Source organism: Tupaia chinensis, unplaced genomic scaffold, assembly GCF_000334495.1.
Source record: "Tupaia chinensis unplaced genomic scaffold, TupChi_1.0 Scaffold147003_1, whole genome shotgun sequence".
Taxonomy (NCBI): Eukaryota; Metazoa; Chordata; class Mammalia; order Scandentia; family Tupaiidae; genus Tupaia; species Tupaia belangeri.
Window position 1 is genome coordinate 2120605 of NW_006206856.1, and position 23691 is coordinate 2144295.

General features: G+C 44.3%; 1 protein-coding gene across 6 annotated transcripts in view; it reads left to right on the forward strand.

Annotated features, from left to right (window-relative positions):
- Nucleotides 1-23691, forward strand: part of DCAF1 (DDB1 and CUL4 associated factor 1) — a 93835-nt gene that overhangs the window by 60794 nt on the left and 9350 nt on the right. For 3 of the 6 annotated variants that reach the window (XM_006169356.3, XM_006169359.3, XM_006169361.3), the window contains 11 exons: nt 2055-2179; nt 4208-5471; nt 7056-7254; nt 9330-9412; nt 9948-10032; nt 12382-12615; nt 13194-13287; nt 14474-14578; nt 14789-14862; nt 17208-17309; nt 21065-21073. In XM_006169356.3, coding sequence (XP_006169418.1) covers nt 2055-2179; nt 4208-5471; nt 7056-7254; nt 9330-9412; nt 9948-10032; nt 12382-12615; nt 13194-13287; nt 14474-14578; nt 14789-14862; nt 17208-17309; nt 21065-21073 — 2374 coding nt within the window. The remainder of the gene's footprint in view (nt 1-2054; nt 2180-4207; nt 5472-7055; nt 7255-9329; nt 9413-9947; nt 10033-12381; nt 12616-13193; nt 13288-14473; nt 14579-14788; nt 14863-17207; nt 17310-21064; nt 21074-23691) is intronic. The other 3 variants (XM_006169358.3, XM_027768606.1, XM_006169357.3) reach the window with 2 other exon arrangements.

Genomic DNA, 23691 nt, shown 5'->3' on the forward strand with positions numbered 1-23691 from the left:
CACATCACCTAATTTCTATTCCTGTGTAGGGCATGCAGGTAACAGCGGACATAAGGCATTCCAGAAGCTGGGCATACCAAAATTTAAAGAAAAAAAAATACATGCTTGGAATTCCTTGAGGAAACTGATCCTTTTCAGTGTTAGATACCTACTTTCCTTGTTTTTCACATATCAATAAAGTTGTACTTTCCTCTACTTCAAAAAAAAAGAAGAAAGAAAGAAAAAGAAAAAAAATTCTAAAGTAAATCCAGATGATTTTAGCAAGATTTATTTATTTATTTATTTATTTATGCATGCATGCATGCATGCATGCATGAATGCATGCGAGAGTTTTGCTATATAAGATCCAGGCACTTTCCAGAGACAGAAAGAGGGACAGACAGAAAATAGATCACCCCCTGGAGGGTAGCCACACCTCAATCCCTTCTCCATTCTCCTCTTAGGATTTTGGGCGTGCACTCGCACGTGCCTGCTGCGAGTTTTAAGCCACCAGGTTCTGGGACTTGAACCGTGGTAGACTATGTAGAAGTCCAGCAACATAACCATTACACCATCTGCTGGTCCCAATTTTAGCAAGATTTAAAAAATGTCTGGTTAAGTATTTCATACCTTCTTTATTCAGTCTTTTGTGACATCACACATCACATAGCCTTTAGAAAACTTCACTCTGCACTTAGAGAACGAGAGTGAGAAAGAAATATGACATCTTAGTATAATTGTGCAAATAGCTGTGACTTTACCGGATCCTCTTAAAGGGCCTTAGAGACTGCCTTGGGGTCCCCTGATCATAGCTTGAGAACTGCTCTTTTTGGGGGGGTGCGGGGGAGGTTTTTGCTATAGGGTGCGTGCGCTCACCAGAAAGAGAGAGACAAAGACAGAAAACAAGAACTCACCCCTCCCCAGGGGGTATAGCTACGCCGCAATCCCTTCTCCTCCATTGTCCTCTTGGGATCTTGGGCACACACGCACACGTGCCCAGTGTGAGTTTAAGCCACCGGGTCCAGGACTCGAACCGTAGTTAACTACATGGGAGTCCAGCAACATAGCCATTATGCCAACTGCTGGTCCCAAGAACTGCTCTTTTAGAGAATTAAAAATTAAAAAATTTTAAAAAAGTTTATTTTAGGGACCAGCAGGTGTTGTGGCCATCACCCCTTGGGGGAGATTTCCCACGTTTCCTCTCTCTGCATTTCTATCTCAGGCAAACTCACATGCACTATAGCAAAACTAAAAAGTAAGTAAATGAATAAAGCAACAGGGACTTGCAATATTGTGCTCCTGCTGCTTCACCTTCCCAGCCATGTCTGCAGGTACTTGCCACCACCCTGGCCTTGAGCTTGGACTGGGAATCAAACCTGGGCCTCTCTGTGGTTCTGTTCTGCAGAGCACAGTCTTAGCAGGATGTGCCACAAGGCTGGCCTAGATTTTGAAATTTATACCTTATTTTCTTTATTTCATTAGTGTTGTGATTTGAGCTTATCCCTTTCAGAGAACCCTTTAGAGTTCTCTGAAAAAGATTATCAGTAACTGCAGAGTACTTTCTGTACTGTATGAGACACTTGAGTGTACTACAACTTAATGCGTGTATTACTCTTACCCATGTGCGGTTCTCTAATTCTTCTGCCATTTGAAAGGATGTGATAATGGGCATGTAATACATAAGTGTTGTGCTTTCTGCTATCCCCTTGGGGCACACTGCTCGAGGTAAAACTCCTGAGCTGAAGGTTATGAACATCTTAGAAACATTGTTTTATGTTTTTGGATTGCTTTTTAGAAAGTGTCCTAATTTCTACTCCTACCAAAAGTTTTAGAACATTTGTCTTTATACATCCTTACTAGGATAGTTCTTGGTTTTTAATCTTGGCAGTTTGATAGGTAAAAATTTTATCCCTGTGTTATTTGGAATCAGTGTCTTGGTGACTCGTAAATCTTCTAGGGATAGAGCCACACAGGTAGTGGCTCTGATCTGTTGTCTTTCTCCTTCTCTCTTAGCTGTTACTATTTCTTCTGATTGTCTCTCAGCTTCCCTTTGACTAATTCTTTTTCCTGTCCAGGAATGACACCGTGCGCTTTGCTTTGGATGTCCTGGCAATTCTCACTGTGGTGCCAAAGATTCAGCTCCAGTTGGCAGAGTCAGTGGACGTGCTGGATGAGGCGGGCTCCACCGTCTCCACTGTAGGTAAGCTGCACCTTGCCTTTAATTTCTTTTTCTTTTCTTTTTTTCTTTGTTTTTTTTTTTTTTTTGAGAGGTTTTTTCCCTATAGGGCGCGTGTGCTCGCCAGACAGAGACATAGAGACAGAAAGCGAGAAATCCCCCCCCAGAGGGGATGGACACGCTGCAATCCTTTCTCCTCCATTCTCCTCTGAGGATCTTGGGCACGCACACACACGTGCCCGGCGTGAGTTTTAAGCCACCGGGTCCGGGACGCGAACCGCGGTCGACTACGTGGGAGTCCAGCGACATAGCCATTACGCTAACTGCTGGTTCCCCTTGCCTTTAATTTCTTGTCGCCTGGTCTGGATTTGTTTTCCTCTGCTGTTTTGGGAGTTGTGGTACAAACCTGACCTGACTTGGGTGTGTTAGGACAGAAGGTGGTAGAGCGCTCCTTGTGCGCCCCTGGAAGTAGTGCCATACAGTTTCACACCAGGGAGTTGAGCCCGTAAACTCAGGGTTTCTGAGTGGTTCAGGCATTTCTGCTGTAATGGTACATATGCATTTCTAGAAACTGTATACTCTTTAGTCTCATATTTGTTTTTTTGTTTGTTTGTTTTTAATAGACTTCTGCTATAGAGCATGTGCACTTGCTGGAGAGACAGAGAGAGATAGAAAGCATGAAATCATCCTCCGGGGGTGGGATAGCCACACCGCAATCCTTTCTCCTCCATTCTCCTTTTGGGATCTTGGGCACGCATGCCCGGCGTGAGTTTTAAGTCGCTAGGTCTGGAACTCAAACTGCAGTTGACTCCATGGGAGTCTACTGACGTAACTGTTCTGCCATCTGCTGGTCCCTCTGCAGTCTCATATTAAAAACGGTATTTATGGGGGAAAATTAGTTGAGGAGACAGTAAAAAACTTGAACAACTTTGTACTTGAACACTTAAAAAAATCCAGTAATTGGCAGGCAGCTCAAAATAGATAGAAACTGTCATATACTCCCAAGAAGGAAAACAGGCTTTATTTGGTGATGTACTTTATTTAGACCAGGGCTGATGAGGAAGCTGCTCAGGTGAGCATGGGAGGTGGTATGAATGGCCCTTTGTCATGGCTTGACCATGCCCCCACTAGGGGATTCTTTCTCCCTCTTCCCCTCTCTCTGTCTCTGGTAAGGGCATGAACCTTCTGGCAAGTTGAAAAGAAAAAATACATTATAGAGAACTAATTGTACAAACAATTTCTTGTGCTTTTTATTTTTTATGCCAGAGAGTATGAGCAAACACACGTGTGTGTGTGTGCATGTGTGTATGTGAGAGAGAGAGAGACCTTCCCCTCCAGTGGGGCATGGTCATGCTGTAGCCCCCTTCCTTCACTTCTTCATCCTGTCAGAGTCCTGGGCATGTGTTGTATGTCCCCAGTGTATCTTTAAAGCCACCAGGGCTGGGATTTCAACCCTTGGTCAGCCATGTAGGATCTTGCCTCCCTTGCACAAAGTCCAAAGGCTCCATTATGGGGCTGCTGGTACTTTTTTTTTTTTTTTTTTTTTTTTTTTTTTTTTTTTTTTTTTTTTTTTCTTTTTGGCTAGAGGTCACTTGCACTCACCAGAGAGAGAGAGGCGAAAATATCCTCCCATGGGGAATGGTGACACCACAATCCCTTCTCTTTTATCTCTCCCTCCTTTTAGGAATTCGGGCACTTATGCCTGGTGTGTTTCTCAAACCACTCTGTCCTGGATTCAAACTGCATGGTTGGCCTTAACCAGCAGGCCCCAGTGCTGGCCCACTTGGACAGTTCTGAGGTTGTGTCTGGAGACTTCCTCCATCTGTTGGGCACACGTGTGCCCATGATCCCAGGCTTGTTGAGGGTGGGAGCAGACCATGGCTCTAGAACTCTGTTGGGTGTGCTCTCTTGGCTCATGGAAGAAGTCTGTCTGTTTGTTTTGTTTTTAATAGAACAAAATGAATAGAACTCCAAGTTTTCACTCTGGAATAACTCTTTTTAAAGTTAGCCACTAGTTTTAGGAAGAATTACACAATTTTTTTTCCTCCATAGGTATCAGCATTATTTTGGGAGTGGCTGAGGGTGAGTTCTTTATCCATGATGCTGAAATTCAGAAGTCAGCACTTCAGATTATCATCAATTGTGTATGTGGCCCAGATAACCGAATTTCTAGTATTGGCAAATTTATCTCGGGAACGCCTCGGAGAAAACTGCCTCAGACGCCCAAAAGCAGTGAGCACACCCTGGCCAAGATGTGGAATGTGGTCCAGTCCAACAATGGCATCAAGGTGCTCCTGTCCTTGCTATCTGTCAAGATGCCCATCACAGATGCCGACCAGATCCGGGCCCTGGCATGCAAGGCCCTGGTGGGCCTATCTCGCAGCAGCACCGTGCGGCAGATCATCAGCAAACTGCCCCTCTTCAGCAGCTGCCAGATCCAGCAGCTGATGAAAGAGCCGGTGCTGCAGGACAAGCGCAGTGACCATGTCAAGTTCTGCAAGTACGCTGCTGAGCTCATCGAGCGGGTGTCCGGAAAGCCACTCCTCATTGGCACCGACGTGTCCCTGGCACGACTGCAGAAAGCAGATGTTGTCGCACAGTCAAGGATCTCCTTCCCTGAGAAAGAGCTGCTTCTGTTGATACGAAACCATCTCATTTCTAAAGGGCTTGGAGAGACGGCGACTGTACTGACAAAAGAGGCTGACCTACCCATGACTGCTGCCTCCCATTCCTCTGCCTTCACCCCAGTTGCCACTGCTGCATCTCCTGTGTCTCTTCCCCGAACCCCGCGTATTGCCAACGGCATTCCAACTCGACTGGGCAGCCATGCTGCTGTGGGTGCCTCTGCCCCTTCTGCCCCCCCTGCCCATCCTCAGCCACGGCCACCCCAGGGCTCACTAACCCTGCCTGGCCCATCTTATGCAGGCAACTCCCCTTTGATTGGTAGGATCAGTTTTATCAGAGAGAGGCCGTCACCCTGCAATGGCAGGAAAATCAGAGTGCTGCGGCAGAAGTCGGACCATGGTGCCTATAGCCAGAGCCCGGCCATAAAAAAGCAGTTGGACAGACACCTTCCTTCCCCACCTACGCTGGACAGTATCATCACAGAATATCTTAGAGAGCAGCATGCTCGCTGCAAAAACCCGGTTGCTACCTGCCCACCTTTCTCTCTCTTTACTCCTCACCAATGTCCTGAGCCAAAACAGAGGCGGCAGGCGCCCATAAACTTTACCTCAAGGCTAAACCGCAGGGCATCGTTCCCAAAGTACGGAGGGGTGGATGGCGGATGCTTTGATAGGCACCTTATCTTTAGCAGGTAAGGAGAGGCCCCTTAACTTCCTGGGAATCTGAATGATGCTTGTGTTTAAACCAAAGTGGGCAGAGTCACAGAGAGTGATTGGTCCAGGAAACCAATTTTTGACCTGAAACACCACTAATTGTCACTCTGTGTAACATATAAACAACGTAATTGCCACATTTTTTTCAAACATGGTTCTTTGTGTGATTCTTGGCAGTGCTCTGATAGGATATTCTGTTCACTGCTCATGTGTTTTTTTTTTTTAGTTTATTTTACATTAACAGCTCATATATATATATTTTTTTTTTTGAGAGGTTTTTGCTATAGGGCGCGTGTGCTCTCCAGAAAGACAGAGAGAGACAGAGAGACAGAAAGCAAGAAATCATTCCCTCCATGGAGATGGCCATGCCACAATTCCTTGTCCTCCATTCTCCTCTTGGGATCTTGGGTACACACGCACATGCGTCTGGTGCAAGTTTAAGCAACTGGGTCTGGGACTCAAACTGCAGTCGACTGCATGGGAGTCCAGTGATGTAGCCATTATGCCAACTGCTGGTTTCTGTTTTTAAGAACTTACACAACATACTGTTTGTAACCAGTCTCCCAAACTTATTTTCGTGCTTGTCCAAGTGCCTCTCATTCTGTTTTTTCTTTTTTTTTTTTTTTTTTTTTTTGTTTTTGTTTATGGCACGAAGTTACCAAAAAGAGACAGAGAGAGAAGAAAAGTGAGAAATGATCCCTCAGGGGGACACTGCAGTCCCTTCTCCATTCTCCTGTTGGGATTTTGGGCATTCACACACATGTGCCAATGTTTTTTTCAAGCTGCTGGATCTGGGACTGAAACCACTTAGGCAATTATGTGGGATCCAGCTGCCTTAACTTGCTGACCCCGATTCTTTACATATCTTACATAAAGGTCTTGGGATAACAGGTTTGTTTGTTTGTTTTTAATTTTTTTTCCATTTTAGAATTATTTTATTTGAATTTATGTATTTAATTTGACCAGAGAGGGACAGAGTGAGGGAGAGAGAGCTGCCAGGTCCAGTACTCAAACCACAATCAGCCATGTGGAGTCCAGTGCCCTAACCATTATGCCATCTGCCAGTCCCAAGGGATCACAGGTTTTGTTTGTTTGTTTTGAGAGATTTTTACTATAGTAGTATGTGTGTGCTCACCAGAGAGACAGAAAGTGAAATCACTCTCCCCCTAGGGCGGGGGTGATGGCCACACCACAATCCCTTCTCCATTCGCCTCTTGGGATTTTGGGCATGTACACACACGTACCCAGAAGGAGTTTTAAAGCACTGGGTCTGGGACTTGAACCATGGTTGACTACGTAGGAGTCCAGCAATGTAACCGTTACACCATCTGCTGCTCCCGGGATCACAGATTTTAAACATGGGGATTTTTGTTGCTTAAGTTTTTAAGTGGAGATCCTGTTCTCATTTAAAATGAAAATGAATCACTGAAGCTAACCAGTAGTTTGGAAGACATTTGAAACAAAAGGTCTGTGATTTTTCTTTCATTCTTCCAGCAAAGTTTGCCTTTCCTGGGTCCCTGACATTCTTTGTCTCTGATTCTCTCTCTCTCTCTTTCACTTAGATTTCGTCCCATTTCAGTGTTTCGGGAAGCCAATGAAGATGAGAGTGGCTTCACCTGCTGTGCTTTCTCAGCACGGGAGCGGTTCCTGATGCTTGGCACCTGCACTGGGCAGCTGAAGCTCTACAATGTGTTCAGTGGACAGGAAGAGGCCAGCTACAACTGTCACAACTCAGCTATCACGCATCTTGAACCTTCCCGGGTAAAAGCACCTGTCTAGGGAGTTTTTTTTTTTTATTTTGCTGGAAGGGGCATGTAGCCAGAGAGAAACTGACAGACAGGGGGAAAAGGAGAAAGCATGCTCCAATGAGGCATGGTCATGCTGCAGTCCCTTCTTCAGTTTTTCATTAGTTGGGATTTTGGGCAGTCATACCCACACATGCTGGCATGTGTTTCAAGCTACTGGGTTTAGGATTTGAACTATATGGTTAACCACATGGGTCCTGGTTCCCTTAACTACCAGGGCATGGGGCCAGCCCCATAGGAAGCTTTTTTTAAAAAACATATTTATTTGGGACCAGCAGGTGGCATGGTGGTTAAGGTGCTGGACACTCCCACATGGCTGACCAGGGTTCGAGTCCTGAATCTGGTGACTTGCTTTCTCACTTCCTCTTTCTCTCATTCTCACCCTCTGTCTCTGGTCAAACTAAAAAAAATAAACAAATGGAATTAAATATATATATAATATATATATATTTAATTTCATTTGTTAATCATTTTTTAAAAATTTGACCAGAGGGAGACAGAGAGAAAGAGAGAGGGATAGTGAGAAAGCAAGCTGCCAGGTCCAGGACTCAAACCGAGGTCAACCATGTGGGAATCTAGCACTCTTAACCACCGTGCCACCTGCCAACCCTGGAGCTTTTTTATTTTAATTTTTTCTAAAGAGAGATTTTTGCTATAGAGCATGTGTGCTTACCAGAAAGAGACAGAAAGCAAGAAATCACCCCTCAGGGGGATGGCCATGCTGCAATCTCCTCCCAGGACCTTGGATATGCACGAGATCTTGGGTGTGCCTGCATGTGCGTCTGGCATAAGTTTTAAGCTGCCACATCTGGGACTCAAACCACGGTTGATTACGTGGGAGTCCAGCAACTAACCATTACACCATCTGCTGGTCTCCCATAGGAAGCTTTTAATCAGTTTTCTGAGATGGGTTGGTGAATGAGAGTAAAGAAAGTGCTTGCTTGCTTGCTTGCTTTTTTTTTGGAGAGGTTTTTGCTATAGGCCGCGTGCACTCGCCAGACAGAGACATAGAGACAGAAAGTGAGAAATCACCCCCCAGGGGGGATGGCCACGCCGCAATCCCTTCTCCGTTCTCCTCTCGGGATCTTGGGCACCCACGCACCTGGCGTGAGTTTTTTTTTTTTTTTTTTTGGAGAGGTTTTTGCTATAGGCCGCGTGCACTCGCCAGACAGAGACATAGAGACAGAAAGTGAGAAATCACCCCCCAGGGGGGATGACCACGCTGCAGTCCCCTCTCCTCCATTCTCCTCTCAGGATGTTGGGCATACATGCACACACACCTGGCATGAGTTTAAGCCACCGGGTCCGGGACTCGAACCGTGGTCGACTACGTGGGAGTCCAACAACATAGCCATTATGCTAACTGCTGGTCCAGCTTGCTTTTTTTTTAACTTTATTATATGGTATGTATACTCGCTGGAGACAGAGAGAGAGAGATGGACAGTGAGAAAGTACTCCCCAGGGGGCATGACCATACTACAATCCCTTCTTCTCCATTCATCTCTTGGGATTTTGGGTATGCATGCACACATGCCTAGCATGGTTTTCAAGCTGCCAGGTTTGGGATTTGAACCATGTAGTTGGCCATGTGGTATCTAACCATCATACTTCTGGCTGGCCCTATGGAAAGCTTTTTGGGCTCTCTTTTTGAAAAGAGTTTCAACTAGAATGTCCAGTTGAGGTTGACTCATATTTTGGGTGGAGAGTGAGGAATATGGCCAGGTATTAAGAAGAGAGATAGGACACTTCTGCATATTTCCCCCCCTTCCCTTGTAACTATCATATCCTTGTTACTAGTTCAGGAATATTTTATATTCTTTTAGTTAGAATATTAAATATTAAATTAGCATATTATAGGTATATGCATTTAAATCCTAGTGGCTTCTTGCCATTTTTTGCTTCCTTGGAATTTTCCTGTTTTTCTTTAATGCATAGTGGTTTTATGCATGTATTTTTAAATGCTAATGGCAAATAGTGACATCTGCGTGCACATAAATACACAGTTACCTGCTTTGGTCTTTTTGCTTTCAGGATGGGTCCTTGTTGCTGACATCTGCGACTTGGAGCCAGCCTCTGTCTGCACTTTGGGGAATGAAATCAGTATTTGATATGAAGTAGGTATCTGCTTTGGCTACCTCACCTCTTTGTGTTTCATTTATCTAATTTATATCCCCCTTTATCTGCCTCTTAGACTGGAAGCCTTTTAGGAAGAGAGGAATACTGTGAGTTATTGCTAGCTGTCTTTCCTCATTTGAGACTCATGTTTAACAAGATTTTATTTTTCTGAATTCTTAGATTTTCTTACAAAGTATGTACATTCCCATTATACAGCAGACTCTTGCTAACCCCAAATGGCACCTCTGTGTATTTTTTCATGTTCACATATGACATTGCTGGGGTGTTTAAAAAGCATATGTGCCCTGATAGTCACCACTTTAGCCAAGGAATTCCATGAACTGTTTTGGATCTGCCTGGACAAACCCATGGAGGGGATTTTCTTTGTAATCCACGTGTACAATGGTTTTGGGAGCCGAGGCTCTTTAAGGAAATATGGTTGTGCAAGAAGTTTAGGATCACTTTGATTTTTGAGTTGGTTGAAGGATATGTCCTCAAGACCTATCATTTCAGTAATCTGTCATCTGTCTGCAGGCATTCCTTCACAGAAGATCACTATGTTGAGTTCAGTAAGCACTCACAGGACCGGGTCATAGGTACAAAAGGAGACATTGCCCATGTAAGTAATTAAGAAGCCTCTGCTTTTGAGCCAGTTACTCCTTTATGTTCATACTGAAATCTCCTGGACTGAATGTGAGGATTTAAATCTATAGTGAGCATCTAGATTTCAGTGATATTTCTTCCAGTACAAATCTAGAAGTGCGGTAGAGTAGTTCTCAGTTATTTGGGAATATGTGGGAGGGCTGAACATGCACTTAATCTGGCAATTTGAGAAAGTTTCCATTAGCACAGCAGACACTTTTGAGCTCTTACCGAGTTTCAGATGAAATAAAGTATCTGCTTTTATGGAGGCCTATTGGGGAGATGATAAGTAAACACATAGATGGTATGTTAGGAGGTCAGTGCTGCAGAGAAAAAGCAGAGTAAGATGTAGGAAATGTTTGCTGTTGGGGGCTTCTGTTTTATCTAGAGTATCGGCATCACTGGTTGGGGTAATATTTAAACTGAGCCATGAAGGAAATGGGACGCTCACACACAAGTCTGGAGGAAAGTGTGTTAAGGTAGAGGAAATGGCAAGGAAAAAGCCCTTGCTTCGGAGGTGGGAGGGAGAAGAATGGGTAAGAGTTAAGGTCCGTGAGGGAGCCATTTTCTCTAGCTTCTTGCAGATGGTACTTAGGATCTTCACCCTCTGCAGAGTGAGATGAAGACACTGGAGGGTGAACAGAGGACACATGATTGGATAGAAAACTCCTGAAGTGTGACTCATTTCTGAGAGAGAGCCAGTAGCAGACCTCCTAGGGAGGGTGGTGTACAAGCCGATGTGAGAGAAGTAATGGAGCTGGGCACAGGTAGACATGGCGGAGGCAGCGAGGATGTGTGGGCAGTGATTATGGGGATTTAGACCCAGGAAGTTTGAGATTCTGTTAAATATCCAAATAGGGAAGAGAGGGTTTAATACAAAATTTGAGAGTTCAGGAGAGAGGTCTGGGATGAGATAGAAAGCTGGGAGTTGTGCACATTATGGATAGTGTTTAGAATGACTCTGGATGCGATCAAGGGGGCTAGAGAAGTGATGAGCCCTGGCATGTGCCAGTATCTAGAAACTGCCCAACGAGGAGGAACTTGGGCAGGGACACCAAAGAGAAGTGGCCAGTAAGGCAGAAGGAGACCCCAGGAAAATGAGATGCCTGAGAAGCCAGAGGAGACTGGGTTTCACGGAAGGGGATGGATCACTTGGGTCAGAAACTGGGGGTGAGTTGATGAGACGAGAACTGAAAGGTGACCTTTGATTTAACAGCATGAAGGTTATGGGGTGACCGTGTTAAGAAGCCATTGTACATGCAGGTGGGGCAAAAACCTGATCCGAATGGGTTCATAAGAAAACAGGAAAGAAACAGATGCAGAAATGTGTAGGTAGTTCTCTTGAAGTGTTTTGCTGAAAAATGAAGCAGAAAAGTAGAGGAGGATATGGGATGGTAAAAGGGTTTTCTCCCCAACTTCTCATTTGGAAATGTTGAATCATAGAGAAAAATTGGAAAAAGAGTACATGTGGTTACTCACCTAGAGTCATCAGTTTAATATTTTGCTGTTTGCTTTCTCTATAAATGTGTGGGGTTTTGAATCATATAAAAGTAAGTTGCAAATGTGACATTTTCACTCTGAGTTTTATTGCAGTGTGAAAGATTTTATATCATCACACACGATTCATGTATTGCCTTTGGTCTTACGTCTTACTCATGTCTTGAAGCCAAGAACCACTTCTCCAGTTCTTATGAAATTGACTTTTGAAGTGATCAGGCTAGTTGTCCTGTCTCATTGATTTGTTTGGTTGTTTCCTGTGGTGTCTCCTTATTCCTATGTGAAAGGAAGTTATTCTTCAAGATTGGAAATATAGCCTGTTTACGAGCTGATAGGAAAGATCCCATTTTAGTATAGGTTGCATGTTGTAGGCTTGGGAAGCTTTCATTTTGATGGGCTAAAAAAAATATCCATTGGGAGAGTTTAAGGAGAAAAGGGTATTTTATTGATGCCTTCCCAAAAAAGGTTTTTCAGGAGTATTGATTGGCTTATGTGGAGAATTTCTCAGTTTTAATCTTAGTAACTTTTTTTGTTTATTGAAAAGGGGAGCAGAAGAAGATGGTTTTCTTATCCCTGATGCAGTTTCATTTCTCATTTTCTTTCTTGTGGGAAGGGTTTTTCAAACTTTGAATGAGAACCAAAGCTCTTAAACTTTGCTTGGATGGGTGTGGTCTCTCTGCTTCCCAGTTAATTGTATTTTACTGTATTAGGGCTTTTGTAATTTTGAGGGGATTTGGAAAGCACAGGATAGATATTTTAGTTTCTCTTTAAATTTGTCAGTGAATGGATTGGTCTGATTTTTCTCTTCCCCACCCCTTCTTCTCTAAAGATTTATGATATTCAGACTGGCAACAAGCTGTTGACTCTGTTTAACCCAGATCTTGCCAACAACTACAAGAGGAATTGTGCCACCTTTAATCCTACAGATGATCTTGTCTTAAATGATGGCGTCCTCTGGGATGTCCGCTCTGCACAGGCCATCCACAAGTTTGACAAGTTCAACATGAACATCAGTGGTGTTTTCCATCCAAACGGGCTGGAGGTCATCATTAATACTGAGATCGTATCCTTTGCACAGTCACACTTTCCGCTTGTTACCTGATTTGTGCTGCAGAAATGATTTATTTTTTTCTTTCCACCAGTACCTGGTTAAAGTACCCAGCTGGTAATGATGTGGGGCCTGCTCTTTGTTAGCGAATCTCCAATGGACTGCTGTTGGTGTGGATAACGGCCAATGACTCGCTGGCATGTTTCCTATGTAGTTGGAAGAGTGACCAGATTCCTGCCTCCCAGTTCTTCAGTATTAAACTAAACTTTTATTTTACCGAGAGATTTTACTTTTACTCTGCAGAAATCAGTTTTACTTTGTAGAAATCAGTGGCTGGACATCAGAGGGAAATGAAATCCTATTATTGGAAGGCAGGGAGCTCACATAGCGCTCTTGGCTGTGACGGTACCATAGAGTGTTTGCAGGGACAGTATTCAGTAATACAAATTCTGCATGTGTTTGTTTCAGTTTGATCTCATTGACTTTTAAAATAGTGATACCTGACAGAAGAAGAAAGTGATATTTCAGAATTTCTCCTGTGAGGTTAAATAAAAATTTTTGTGTAAAATAGTTTTCCTTGACTCCCCTCCCAGTGGGACCTTCGAACTTTCCATCTGTTACATACTGTCCCTGCTCTGGATCAGTGCCGTGTAGTGTTCAACCACACGGGGACTGTGATGTATGGAGGTATAAACTTTTCCGTTATGTCATCATTCTCTTCCCCCTACTTAGCCCCCCTCACTTCTTTTTTGGAAATATCTCTCTCTTCTGTTTTTTATTTTTATTTTTATTTTTTTGCTATAGCACGCATGCGCTCGCCAGAAAGACAGAGAGAGACAAAAAGCGAGAAATCACCCTCCACGGGGGGGATGGGCACGCCACAATCCTTTCTCCTCTCGGGATCTTGGGCATGCACGCACGCACGTCCAGCATGAGTTTAAGCCACCGGGTCCAGGGCTCAAACCACGGTCGACTACATGGAAGTCCAGCGACATAGTCATTACACTAACTGCTGGTCCCATAGCTCTCATGTTTGAGCTGGAAAGCATTTGAAAGTTGTAACATAGATGATAAAATGATAGTGACAAAAGAAGGTAAAAATGTTGATTTAGAGTGAAAGGCAGGGACAGCTTGTAGCATGGTGGTTAAGGTGGCTGGATCCCACATGATCAACTGCATGGTTTGGGTCCTGGACTGGCATCGACACATCGGGTACATGTGTGCCCAAAATCCTGGAAAAGGGATTGTGGCATGAGTATCCCCCATGGGGGGGTGCTTTCTCACTTCTCCTATTTCTCTCTCCCTGGGGAATGTACATGCCCTCTAGCAAAATTTAAAGAAAGAACAGGGTGGGGGTGGGGGAGAAGAAAACTCAGAAGTAAATATTGAAGAAAACTGTATCCAGTAATTCTTCAAGTGTATTGTTAAGAACTCAAAACCCTTTGCATTTGTTGACGTGCAGTGTTGTAAGCTTCAGCAGTAGGACTTTTGGGGAGCTGGACGAGAGGTGGGACATGCCAGGAGAGGATGCGTTTTGTGTTAACTGCCAGAGGACATGTGCACTCACAGAGAGAATAGCACCCCGCAGTGGGGCATGGCTACACCTCAGTTGTTGGTCTTCCATCCCACGTGGGCCTGGCATGTTTCCCAAGCCACTGAGGCTGGAATGTGAACCACAGTTGGCCATGTGGGAACAGCTTTCCTTAACTGCTGAGCTACAGGGTTCTCTTCAGGAGAGGATATTTTAAGAGGAGCTACTCGATGCAGAGAATGTTATTTGCAAGGAAACTCACTGACATGCAGATTGACTGTTAACACTTCTGCACTAGTGAATAGGAAATGTTTCTGGTTCTTACGGTGTCCTCCCCCTCAGCTATGTTGCAGGCAGATGATGAAGATGACTTAATGGAAGAGAGGATGAAGAGCCCTTTTGGGTCATCCTTCCGAACGTTCAATGCAACTGATTACAAACCTATAGGTAAGCACAAAAGAGCAGATGTTGGTCATTTTGTCCTATTTTGGTGTTTCTTATTTAAGTTCCTTCAGTTTCTGGGAAGACTTTATTGAAAAAGAGACGAGTTATAGGAAAATTTATGAATAATCTCCTTGAATTCCTTTAGAGGGAAATAAGGTTTTATGGTCATAGTAGTAGTCCAGTCCTGCGCCTTAATCACATTCTATTTTCCAGCAACCATTGATGTGAAACGGAACATCTTTGACCTGTGTACAGACACCAAAGACTGCTATCTTGCTGTCATTGAGGTAAGGGGAGCTTTCAGAGGCTTCGCTGTTTTGTTCTGAGGTCTTGGATCTATTTTGAGTTACACCTCCGGTCTAGGACAGTTTTGTCTGGTAAGTGTTCCAGAATCGGTCATTCTGTTTGGCAGATTATTGATAACATACTCATTTGATGAGGTTTGGGAGCTACACAGTGCAGGAGACTAGTAAGAAAATTCCCCTATAAGATGGCGCAGGGTCCTGTTTCCTTATCTTGGACTCAACGTCTTCCTTTCTCAGATGTGTCTGTGTCTCTTCCGTTATGTCATCATTCTCTTCCCCCTACTTAGCCCCCCTCACTTCTTTTTTGGAAATATCTCTCTCTTCTGTTTTTTATTTTTATTTTTATTTTTTTGCTATAGCACGCATGCGCTCGCCAGAAAGACAGAGAGAGACAAAAAGCGAGAAATCACCCTCCACGGGGGGGATGGGCACGCCACAATCCTTTCTCCTCTCGGGATCTTGGGCATGCACGCACGCACGTCCAGCATGAGTTTAAGCCACCGGGTCCAGGGCTCAAACCACGGTCGACTACATGGAAGTCCAGCGACATAGTCATTACACTAACTGCTGGTCCCATAGCTCTCATGTTTGAGCTGGAAAGCATTTGAAAGTTGTAACATAGATGATAAAATGATAGTGACAAAAGAAGGTAAAAATGTTGATTTAGAGTGAAAGGCAGGGACAGCTTGTAGCATGGTGGTTAAGGTGGCTGGATCCCACATGATCAACTGCATGGTTTGGGTCCTGGACTGGCATCGACACATCGGGTACATGTGTGCCCAAAATCCTGGAAAAGGGATTGTGGCATGAGTATCCCCCATGGGGGGGTGCTTTCTCACTTCTCCTATTTCTCTCTCCCTGGGGAATGTACATGCCCTCTAGCAAAATTTAAAGAAAGAACAGGGTGGGGGTGGGGGAGAAGAAAACTCAGAAGTAAATATTGAAGAAAACTGTATCCAGTAATTCTTCAAGTGTATTGTTAAGAACTCAAAACCCTTTGCATTTGTTGACGTGCAGTGTTGTAAGCTTCAGCAGTAGGACTTTTGGGGAGCTGGACGAGAGGTGGGACATGCCAGGAGAGGATGCGTTTTGTGTTAACTGCCAGAGGACATGTGCACTCACAGAGAGAATAGCACCCCGCAGTGGGGCATGGCTACACCTCAGTTGTTGGTCTTCCATCCCACGTGGGCCTGGCATGTTTCCCAAGCCACTGAGGCTGGAATGTGAACCACAGTTGGCCATGTGGGAACAGCTTTCCTTAACTGCTGAGCTACAGGGTTCTCTTCAGGAGAGGATATTTTAAGAGGAGCTACTCGATGCAGAGAATGTTATTTGCAAGGAAACTCACTGACATGCAGATTGACTGTTAACACTTCTGCACTAGTGAATAGGAAATGTTTCTGGTTCTTACGGTGTCCTCCCCCTCAGCTATGTTGCAGGCAGATGATGAAGATGACTTAATGGAAGAGAGGATGAAGAGCCCTTTTGGGTCATCCTTCCGAACGTTCAATGCAACTGATTACAAACCTATAGGTAAGCACAAAAGAGCAGATGTTGGTCATTTTGTCCTATTTTGGTGTTTCTTATTTAAGTTCCTTCAGTTTCTGGGAAGACTTTATTGAAAAAGAGACGAGTTATAGGAAAATTTATGAATAATCTCCTTGAATTCCTTTAGAGGGAAATAAGGTTTTATGGTCATAGTAGTAGTCCAGTCCTGCGCCTTAATCACATTCTATTTTCCAGCAACCATTGATGTGAAACGGAACATCTTTGACCTGTGTACAGACACCAAAGACTGCTATCTTGCTGTCATTGAGGTAAGGGGAGCTTTCAGAGGCTTCGCTGTTTTGTTCTGAGGTCTTGGATCTATTTTGAGTTACACCTCCGGTCTAGGACAGTTTTGTCTGGTAAGTGTTCCAGAATCGGTCATTCTGTTTGGCAGATTATTGATAACATACTCATTTGATGAGGTTTGGGAGCTACACAGTGCAGGAGACTAGTAAGAAAATTCCCCTATAAGATGGCGCAGGGTCCTGTTTCCTTATCTTGGACTCAACGTCTTCCTTTCTCAGATGTGTCTGTGTCTCTTGTCAGAGCAAGACCAATTGAAGGACGGTCTCACCTGTGCTTACATCCCTCATTGCCCATATCCTCATCCTGTTTTGTTTTTCCCTTAGGTATGACATTTTCAGAGTCACCTCAGGAATTTGGGGTATCAAAAACTGATAGTTACAGGGTCGAGGTCATGGGTGCCAGTCAGAGCTGCAGCATGGGTGTGGGCCTTCTGAAAACTAACTGCTCCCTGTGAACTGGATGTTGTGTTCCAGAATCAAGGCAGCATGGATGCCCTGAACATGGACACCGTGTGCAGGCTGTATGAAGTGGGCAGGCAGCGTCTGGCAGAGGATGAGGATGAAGAGGAGGACCAGGTCAGTGGTCTTGGAGATTTCATTCTACCTAACAGTGCTCACAGAGCCTTTTGCCTTTTCCCATAGGGGGGATTATGAACCTGTAGCCATATTCAGAAAGTCTGTTATGTGCTCTTCATCACTGAACACAGAAGAGAGTGGAACTTTGTTATTATAAGACTAACCAGTACCTGACGACCTGTGAGATCCATTTGCAGTTCATTTGCAGCTAACGATCTCTGATTTTGTTCAGAGAATTACTTGTTCTGTCCTCAGTACTGGTACCAGACTCTGGCTTCAGGATAAGCAGCCCCATACTCCCAGTGTCAGTACAAACAGAGAAGCTGTTCTGCTGAAGGGAGTTCTGGTTTACATTTTCTCAGGTTTATGGTGGTGTTTATTTTCAGTGTAACAGATGGAACTTTCAGTAAAGAGAAGGATGCTTTTGAGAAGTCAACATAAAACACAGTTAGATGGAACCATACCCCCAGTCTTAGCTTTTCCTTTTTCATAGGGGATTTTACCTTGTGGTTGTGTTTTGTCAGGTGCTTGCCTGTGTAGTGTCAGTATCGGTTCTGGAGAGTTTCTCCAGCTTCTGACCTTCAGCAGCTTTTTTCCTATCTGTTTGGCTCACTCTGTTCTCTTCCCAGGGTGCATCTGCAGGCCAGGTTCTCTTGTCTAATCTTCTGAGATGTCTTCATTGCTGAGTAAGAAGTGAAAATGAATGACTAGGATTGTTGCAGAGATTAAAGCAGGCGAAATGTCTTTTCCCAAATCTTGGGCTCTTTTCTGGCTTTTCTCTCAGCTGTGGTGCTTTGCTCTGTGGGGGCACCATGGATGAGAGGAAGGGTGCTCTGTCCATATTGCCTCGCCTGTCACCATCGTTCTTCCCGTGTTTGGTAAATTGTGCTAAGTGGTCAGGGCTAATTAAATGCTTTTCATTAGTGTCCTTACCAAACAGCTTGTATTTAACATTAAGAATTTTTTTTCAAAAGCAAAAACTTTTGAAAACTGATAATTTTGTTAAGTATTTCCGGATGTAAGCCTAATACTGTGGGCAGAGAACCCACAGTTTTCTGTATCAGGACTTACTACTGCAGTGGTGTGTGTGCCAGTTTGAGGTTTAGGCACATGCTTTGTTGTTGACTTTCTGGCTTATGAGCATGTAGTTTTGTCACTCCAGTCCTTTGAATATCGTGTCACCTGTACAGCCGACATGCTACAGCACACCTGGGTCAGATAATACCTGGATTCAAAAGCTTAGAGACTCAGTTAAAACTCTTCTGTGCACTCTTGGTCTCTCCTGTTTCTCACTGGCTAAGCATGCAAGAATCGGAGATGATTCTTAATCCCAAGGTATGGGTTTTTGAGGAGAGTGAGAAAAAGAAACCTGTGTGGGAGTGGCTGGTGACCACTATGGGATCCAAGCAGAGCCTTCTTCAAGGCCTGGCTGCCATTTGACATAAAGTCGCTTCCCTCTGTTGGATGCTGTCTGAGCGGGGGACAGCTTCCCAGCTCAGCTTTCCCCTTTTTCACACACAGATGAGGGTTGTTATGGTCCTCAGTGAGTTCCATGGGAATATTGTTTTATAAAGCACAATAGATTCTTAACTACTATAGTTTTTATTATTAGTCCTTTTTTTTTTTTCAAATTTGCCATCTTGTCCTCTGTCCGTTTATTCACCACTGTGGAGTGTCAGTTCTGTATCAGGCTTCTTCAATGTTGCATATTGAACAGAAAATCTGAAGCAAAAACAGAGTTTTGTTTTGCTTAATTTGTCAGAGGGTGCATTTGCTCACCAGAAAGAGAGGTAGAGGGAGAAAACAACCCACAGTTCAGTGTGGTCACACTGCAATCCTTCCTCTTCCATTTCTCCATCCTGTTAGGATCTGAGAAGTACACACACACACACACCTGGTATGTTTTTTAAGCCACCAGGGCCTGGACTTGAACTACACCTGGGATCCGACAACCTTCCGTACCAGGACATGGGCAGGCCCCACAAACCTTGTTGAAGTTATTTGCCGGTACATTATCTCTGCTTTCTCACATCCGCATTTACCAGGCAGTGGACAGCAGGCTTCTCTGAGGCCATATGATGCCTGGTGTCTGTCTTTGCTGAGGTCAAGCTGAAGAGGAGTTAGTATTACCCTGCCACCTTGGGTGCTGGAGGGCTGTTCTCTGGTTGGCTCCTCCTCCATGGAGACATGGTGGTGAGAGGCAGAGGCACTGGAGATCGTGGCTAGCCGTGGGAACAAGAGACCACCATGAGGGGACAGCTCTAGTGTTCCTCTCTTACCCTGCCCTCTCCCGGGGCTTGGGTCAGGGTAAAGCTGACTGATCTCTCGGTGTGTCTCTGCTTTACTTCCCTACTGAGTGGTTAAGGAGAAAAACTAGAAAGCGGACAGGGTGGCAGTTAGGACCCTGTGACTGGTATGGGAAGGAGATCCAGTGTTGCCTCGGCATGGACAACCAGGGTTGAGAGGGGCAGGCCCAGGAAGCCCTAACGAGCAGCTGTGGGGTCCAGTCCGTAGAGGAGCCCAAACGCTTTCTAACTTTGAGAGGACTAGGTGTCTGGGTAGATGCGTGACACGAGTGAGGAAGCATGGCTTCCAGATTTCTCAGGACCTAGGCACGCCTCACTACGTTCCGACGCCACAGTCCTTTTTGATCCTCTAGTGCATTTGGAAGGACTGCCATTAGAGAACTGTTTGCCCCCCTCAAGCTCTCAGCATTTACATTTTTGATTTAGAGATGTTGTAGGTGGGGTAATACCATATCTGTTTGTCTCCATTGCAACCATAATTCTGCTGATCTACATTCCTCTAGAATCGTGTAGTGGTGTTTTGCTATATTTGCTGCCACCATCAGGTTTCTCCCCACAGCCTCTTCCTGTGTGTGGCAGCTTGAAGGTTTTTAAAGTCACTTTTCTTCACCTGATTTTAAAACTATACATTTCTCATTTTCATATGAGTTATTTGCTATTCAAAGTTTTGTCCTAGCTAAACATCTGCTCTCAGGTCTTCTCAAGTGTTCTAGGTCTGACATAGATGGCTCAGGGATGCAGACACCTGTGACCAACACCTCTGAATTTGCCTCTTTGCCATAGCAAAATAAACTGAGAAGCATGCATGATTCAGCTGCCGTTTGCTAAAATGGTTAAGTCATCGATGTAAAATGGTTATTCACTCATCCATTTATTTAAAGAGCTTTATTGAGCTTTAACTTACATGCCATAAAAATAGTGGTCTTTAGGCGTTATGTTTAAGTTTGGAAATTAACAGGAAGGGTTGAACTGTCCCACTCTTGGGTCTTCACAAAAGTCATGACACATTTTTGCATAGAAAAGTATAGAAAAATACGTTATGACTTTTCCAATGACCCACTATATCGATGAACAAAAATGATCAGAAAGTATTTGTCAAAAAGATTTGGTTCCTGAGGCTACTGGTATGCCTGCCTTTAGGTATTTGGTAAGGCACAGATAAACCAGTCACCTGTCCCACTTTATATTAGCCTTTGGGAGTTTGGTATCTGTGTTACTAAAAATCAGTCCTGTCAACTTTGATGTTGACTTTTAGGAAATTTATAAAATCAAAGATTAGTAATTGATTGTTCTTAGATTGTGAAAAGTCAGTACATTTCAGCTAATTATAGTTAACCTTAAATTTCTTAAGAAAAAATTCAACAAGGGAATAACGTTCTCTTTTCTTCACTCCATTTTGGGATCTGGGACACACTGCGCTGTGCTTCCTGTGTGTTCTCCACTGCCTAGAAGCGGATGGTAAGCGTCTCTACTGCTTACACACCTACTGCACGCTTGGTCAGAGCTGAATGCGATGGTTCCTGAAAGGTTTTTTTTTTTCCCCAAAAAATATTAAGATGTACTTGAGTTACATTCTGCCCGTGAGAAGAGAAAAACATAAGTATTTATGACCCTGAAATGAACCTGTAACTTTTAAGGATAGTTAATACAAAGAACGGTGTTAAAAGAAGTAAGAGTGTACATTTAGTACAGAAAACATGTTAAAGCGTCAAGTGAGTAAGAACAAGTTTGTACTACATTTTTTAAAGCAGCCCTACTTTTTAGATGAACTGGTATTGAAATGTGATTATAAGTTTGGTTTTCTATGAGACTTTATATTTTTGAAGGAAATACAAGCAAAAATGATTTCACTTTAAAAATAGTCAAGAAAAACAAATGCTACACTTAAAAAAAAAAAAAAGGGACCAGCAGTTAGTTTAACGGCTATGTCACTGGACTCCCATGTAGTTGACCGCGGTTTGCATCCTGGACCCGGTGGCTTAAACTTACACCGGGTATGTGCGTGCCCAAGATCCTGAGAGGAGAATGGAGGAAAGGGGATTGTGGCGTGGCCATCCCCCCGGTGGGCGATTTCTCGCTTTCTATTTCTCTGTCTCTCTCTGTCTTTCTGGCGAGCGCATGTGCCCTATAGCAAAAAAAAAAACAACAAATCAACAACAACAACAAAGCAGGATAGTTGGGTGTGTAGCACAGAAAGATGTTGGGAATACCTGGATTTACCATTTGGGTTGTGTTGTCGAGGGTATGTGACCAGGGTATATTATTACAGAACGGTAGAACCTTAGAGCTGGAAGGTACTTCAGCCCTTATGTAGTGGGTCTTAGTTAGGGTTACTCTTCATAATTCCTGGGGAACTTTTCCAAAATCTGTCTGCATGAGCTTTCTTCAGAAAGAATGGTTCTGTCATCTTGGCCTGGATGGAGTTTAGGATTGTGTATTTTGGAAAGTCTCTTCAGGTGATTCTGGTCACGCCTGAGTAAAAGCCACTGACGTAACTAAACCAGAAATTGAGACTCAGAGTAGTTGGTATTTGTTGGATACCCAGTAAATAGCCATTGCTTCTGTTGCAGTTCTATAAATGGGTAATTATGGAGCCTTTGGGGTTTTGATCTGGGAAGGGAGTTGGAGACTCGAGGTTGATGGGAGAAGAGCCAGCACAGCAGCTGAGTGGAGAGGAGTGAGTCCTGGGGACCCAAATTGGTGAGAAGCGGGTTACCTGGCTATGAAGTCAGAGAAGTGGAGAAGTGCAAGATACAACTGTGATTTTGACCTGGTAACTGAGAGAGGTGTGGAAATGTGCTCGAGTTAGGAGTGCTTTGAGTTCTATTTTACAGTTAAGGGATTTCAAGTTTTCTTGGTATAAATTATAGATTGCACTGCCTCAGGAAAGCTCAGGGTTTATGAATGAGAGGTAATGTGAAGGCAGAAGTAAAAGCTGGAGGAGCCTGTAGGAGAAGAGGTCTGGAAGAGACCAAGTAAAGATCAGGTGAGGAGCCCTGTTTAGAAGCCAGGACTGGTTAGTGCCAGCCATGCAGAGAAGCCCTGTGGTTGGCCAGTCAGGCCTTCCTGTTTTTTTGCTATAGGGCATGTACACTGAAGATAGACATGGAGGGGAAAGGCGAGAAAACTTTCCCTCCTCACCCCCTTGGGGGATGGCCACTCCATAATCCCTTCTCTTTCATTCTCCTCTCAGGATTTTGGGCATGCACGTACATGTGCCCACTGTGTTTCTCAGGCTGCTTGGTCCAGGACCCAAACCATGCAGTTGGCCACATAGGATCCAGCCACTTAACCACCACGCCACCAGCTGGCCTGTCATTCTTACTCTTTTAGGAGGGTTTCCATAATTGTAATAAGAACAACCAACTAATGTTTGTTGGACACTTTACATATGTCAAGTGCTTTCCAAAGCACTTACCTACAGATAGGCACATGCTAAGCTTAAATCACAGTAACCCTGTGAGAGTAAATAAATTGCCCCAAAGTTGGTCATGGCGGTACTTAAGAATTCAGGTTCACTGAGGCAGCCCGACTCCAGTGCACGCACCATTAACTGCTACCTTGTGAAGCAGTATGGGCAGATGCCGGACTGTCAAGTTATAGGAAGAGGGACAGAGTAAGAACGAGTGAGCAGGTGGCAGCTGAGTACCTGATGGCCAGGAAGAGGGTTTAGATTCCCTTTCCAAGTCTATAGATGGGAGGAATTTGAAGCCCATGTATTTGAGAACTTGTTGGGTGCTGGGGGACTGAACCTATTGGCATAGAAGGTGAGAACCAGTGGAGAGAAGTATGAAGGTAGATGGGGATGGGAATGAGGAGAGTGTATCTGTGGGCCAGAGTCTCAGGGTGGACTGGGACCCAGAGCAGGAGTGGGAGGCCTGCCTCTTTCTCAACCCAGGACTGAGGTCAGGTGTACATGTGAAAAAGGGGCCAGAGGGCTTGTGCCACTTGGCCTATCCCTGTATAGGGGTAGCAACCTGCAGGGCTTCAGGTTGCCATGAAATTGACTTACGGTGGAATTGAAAAGAGGTTTTGTATTCTTTCTGTCGGGAAATTTACTAGTAGCTTAATTTAGA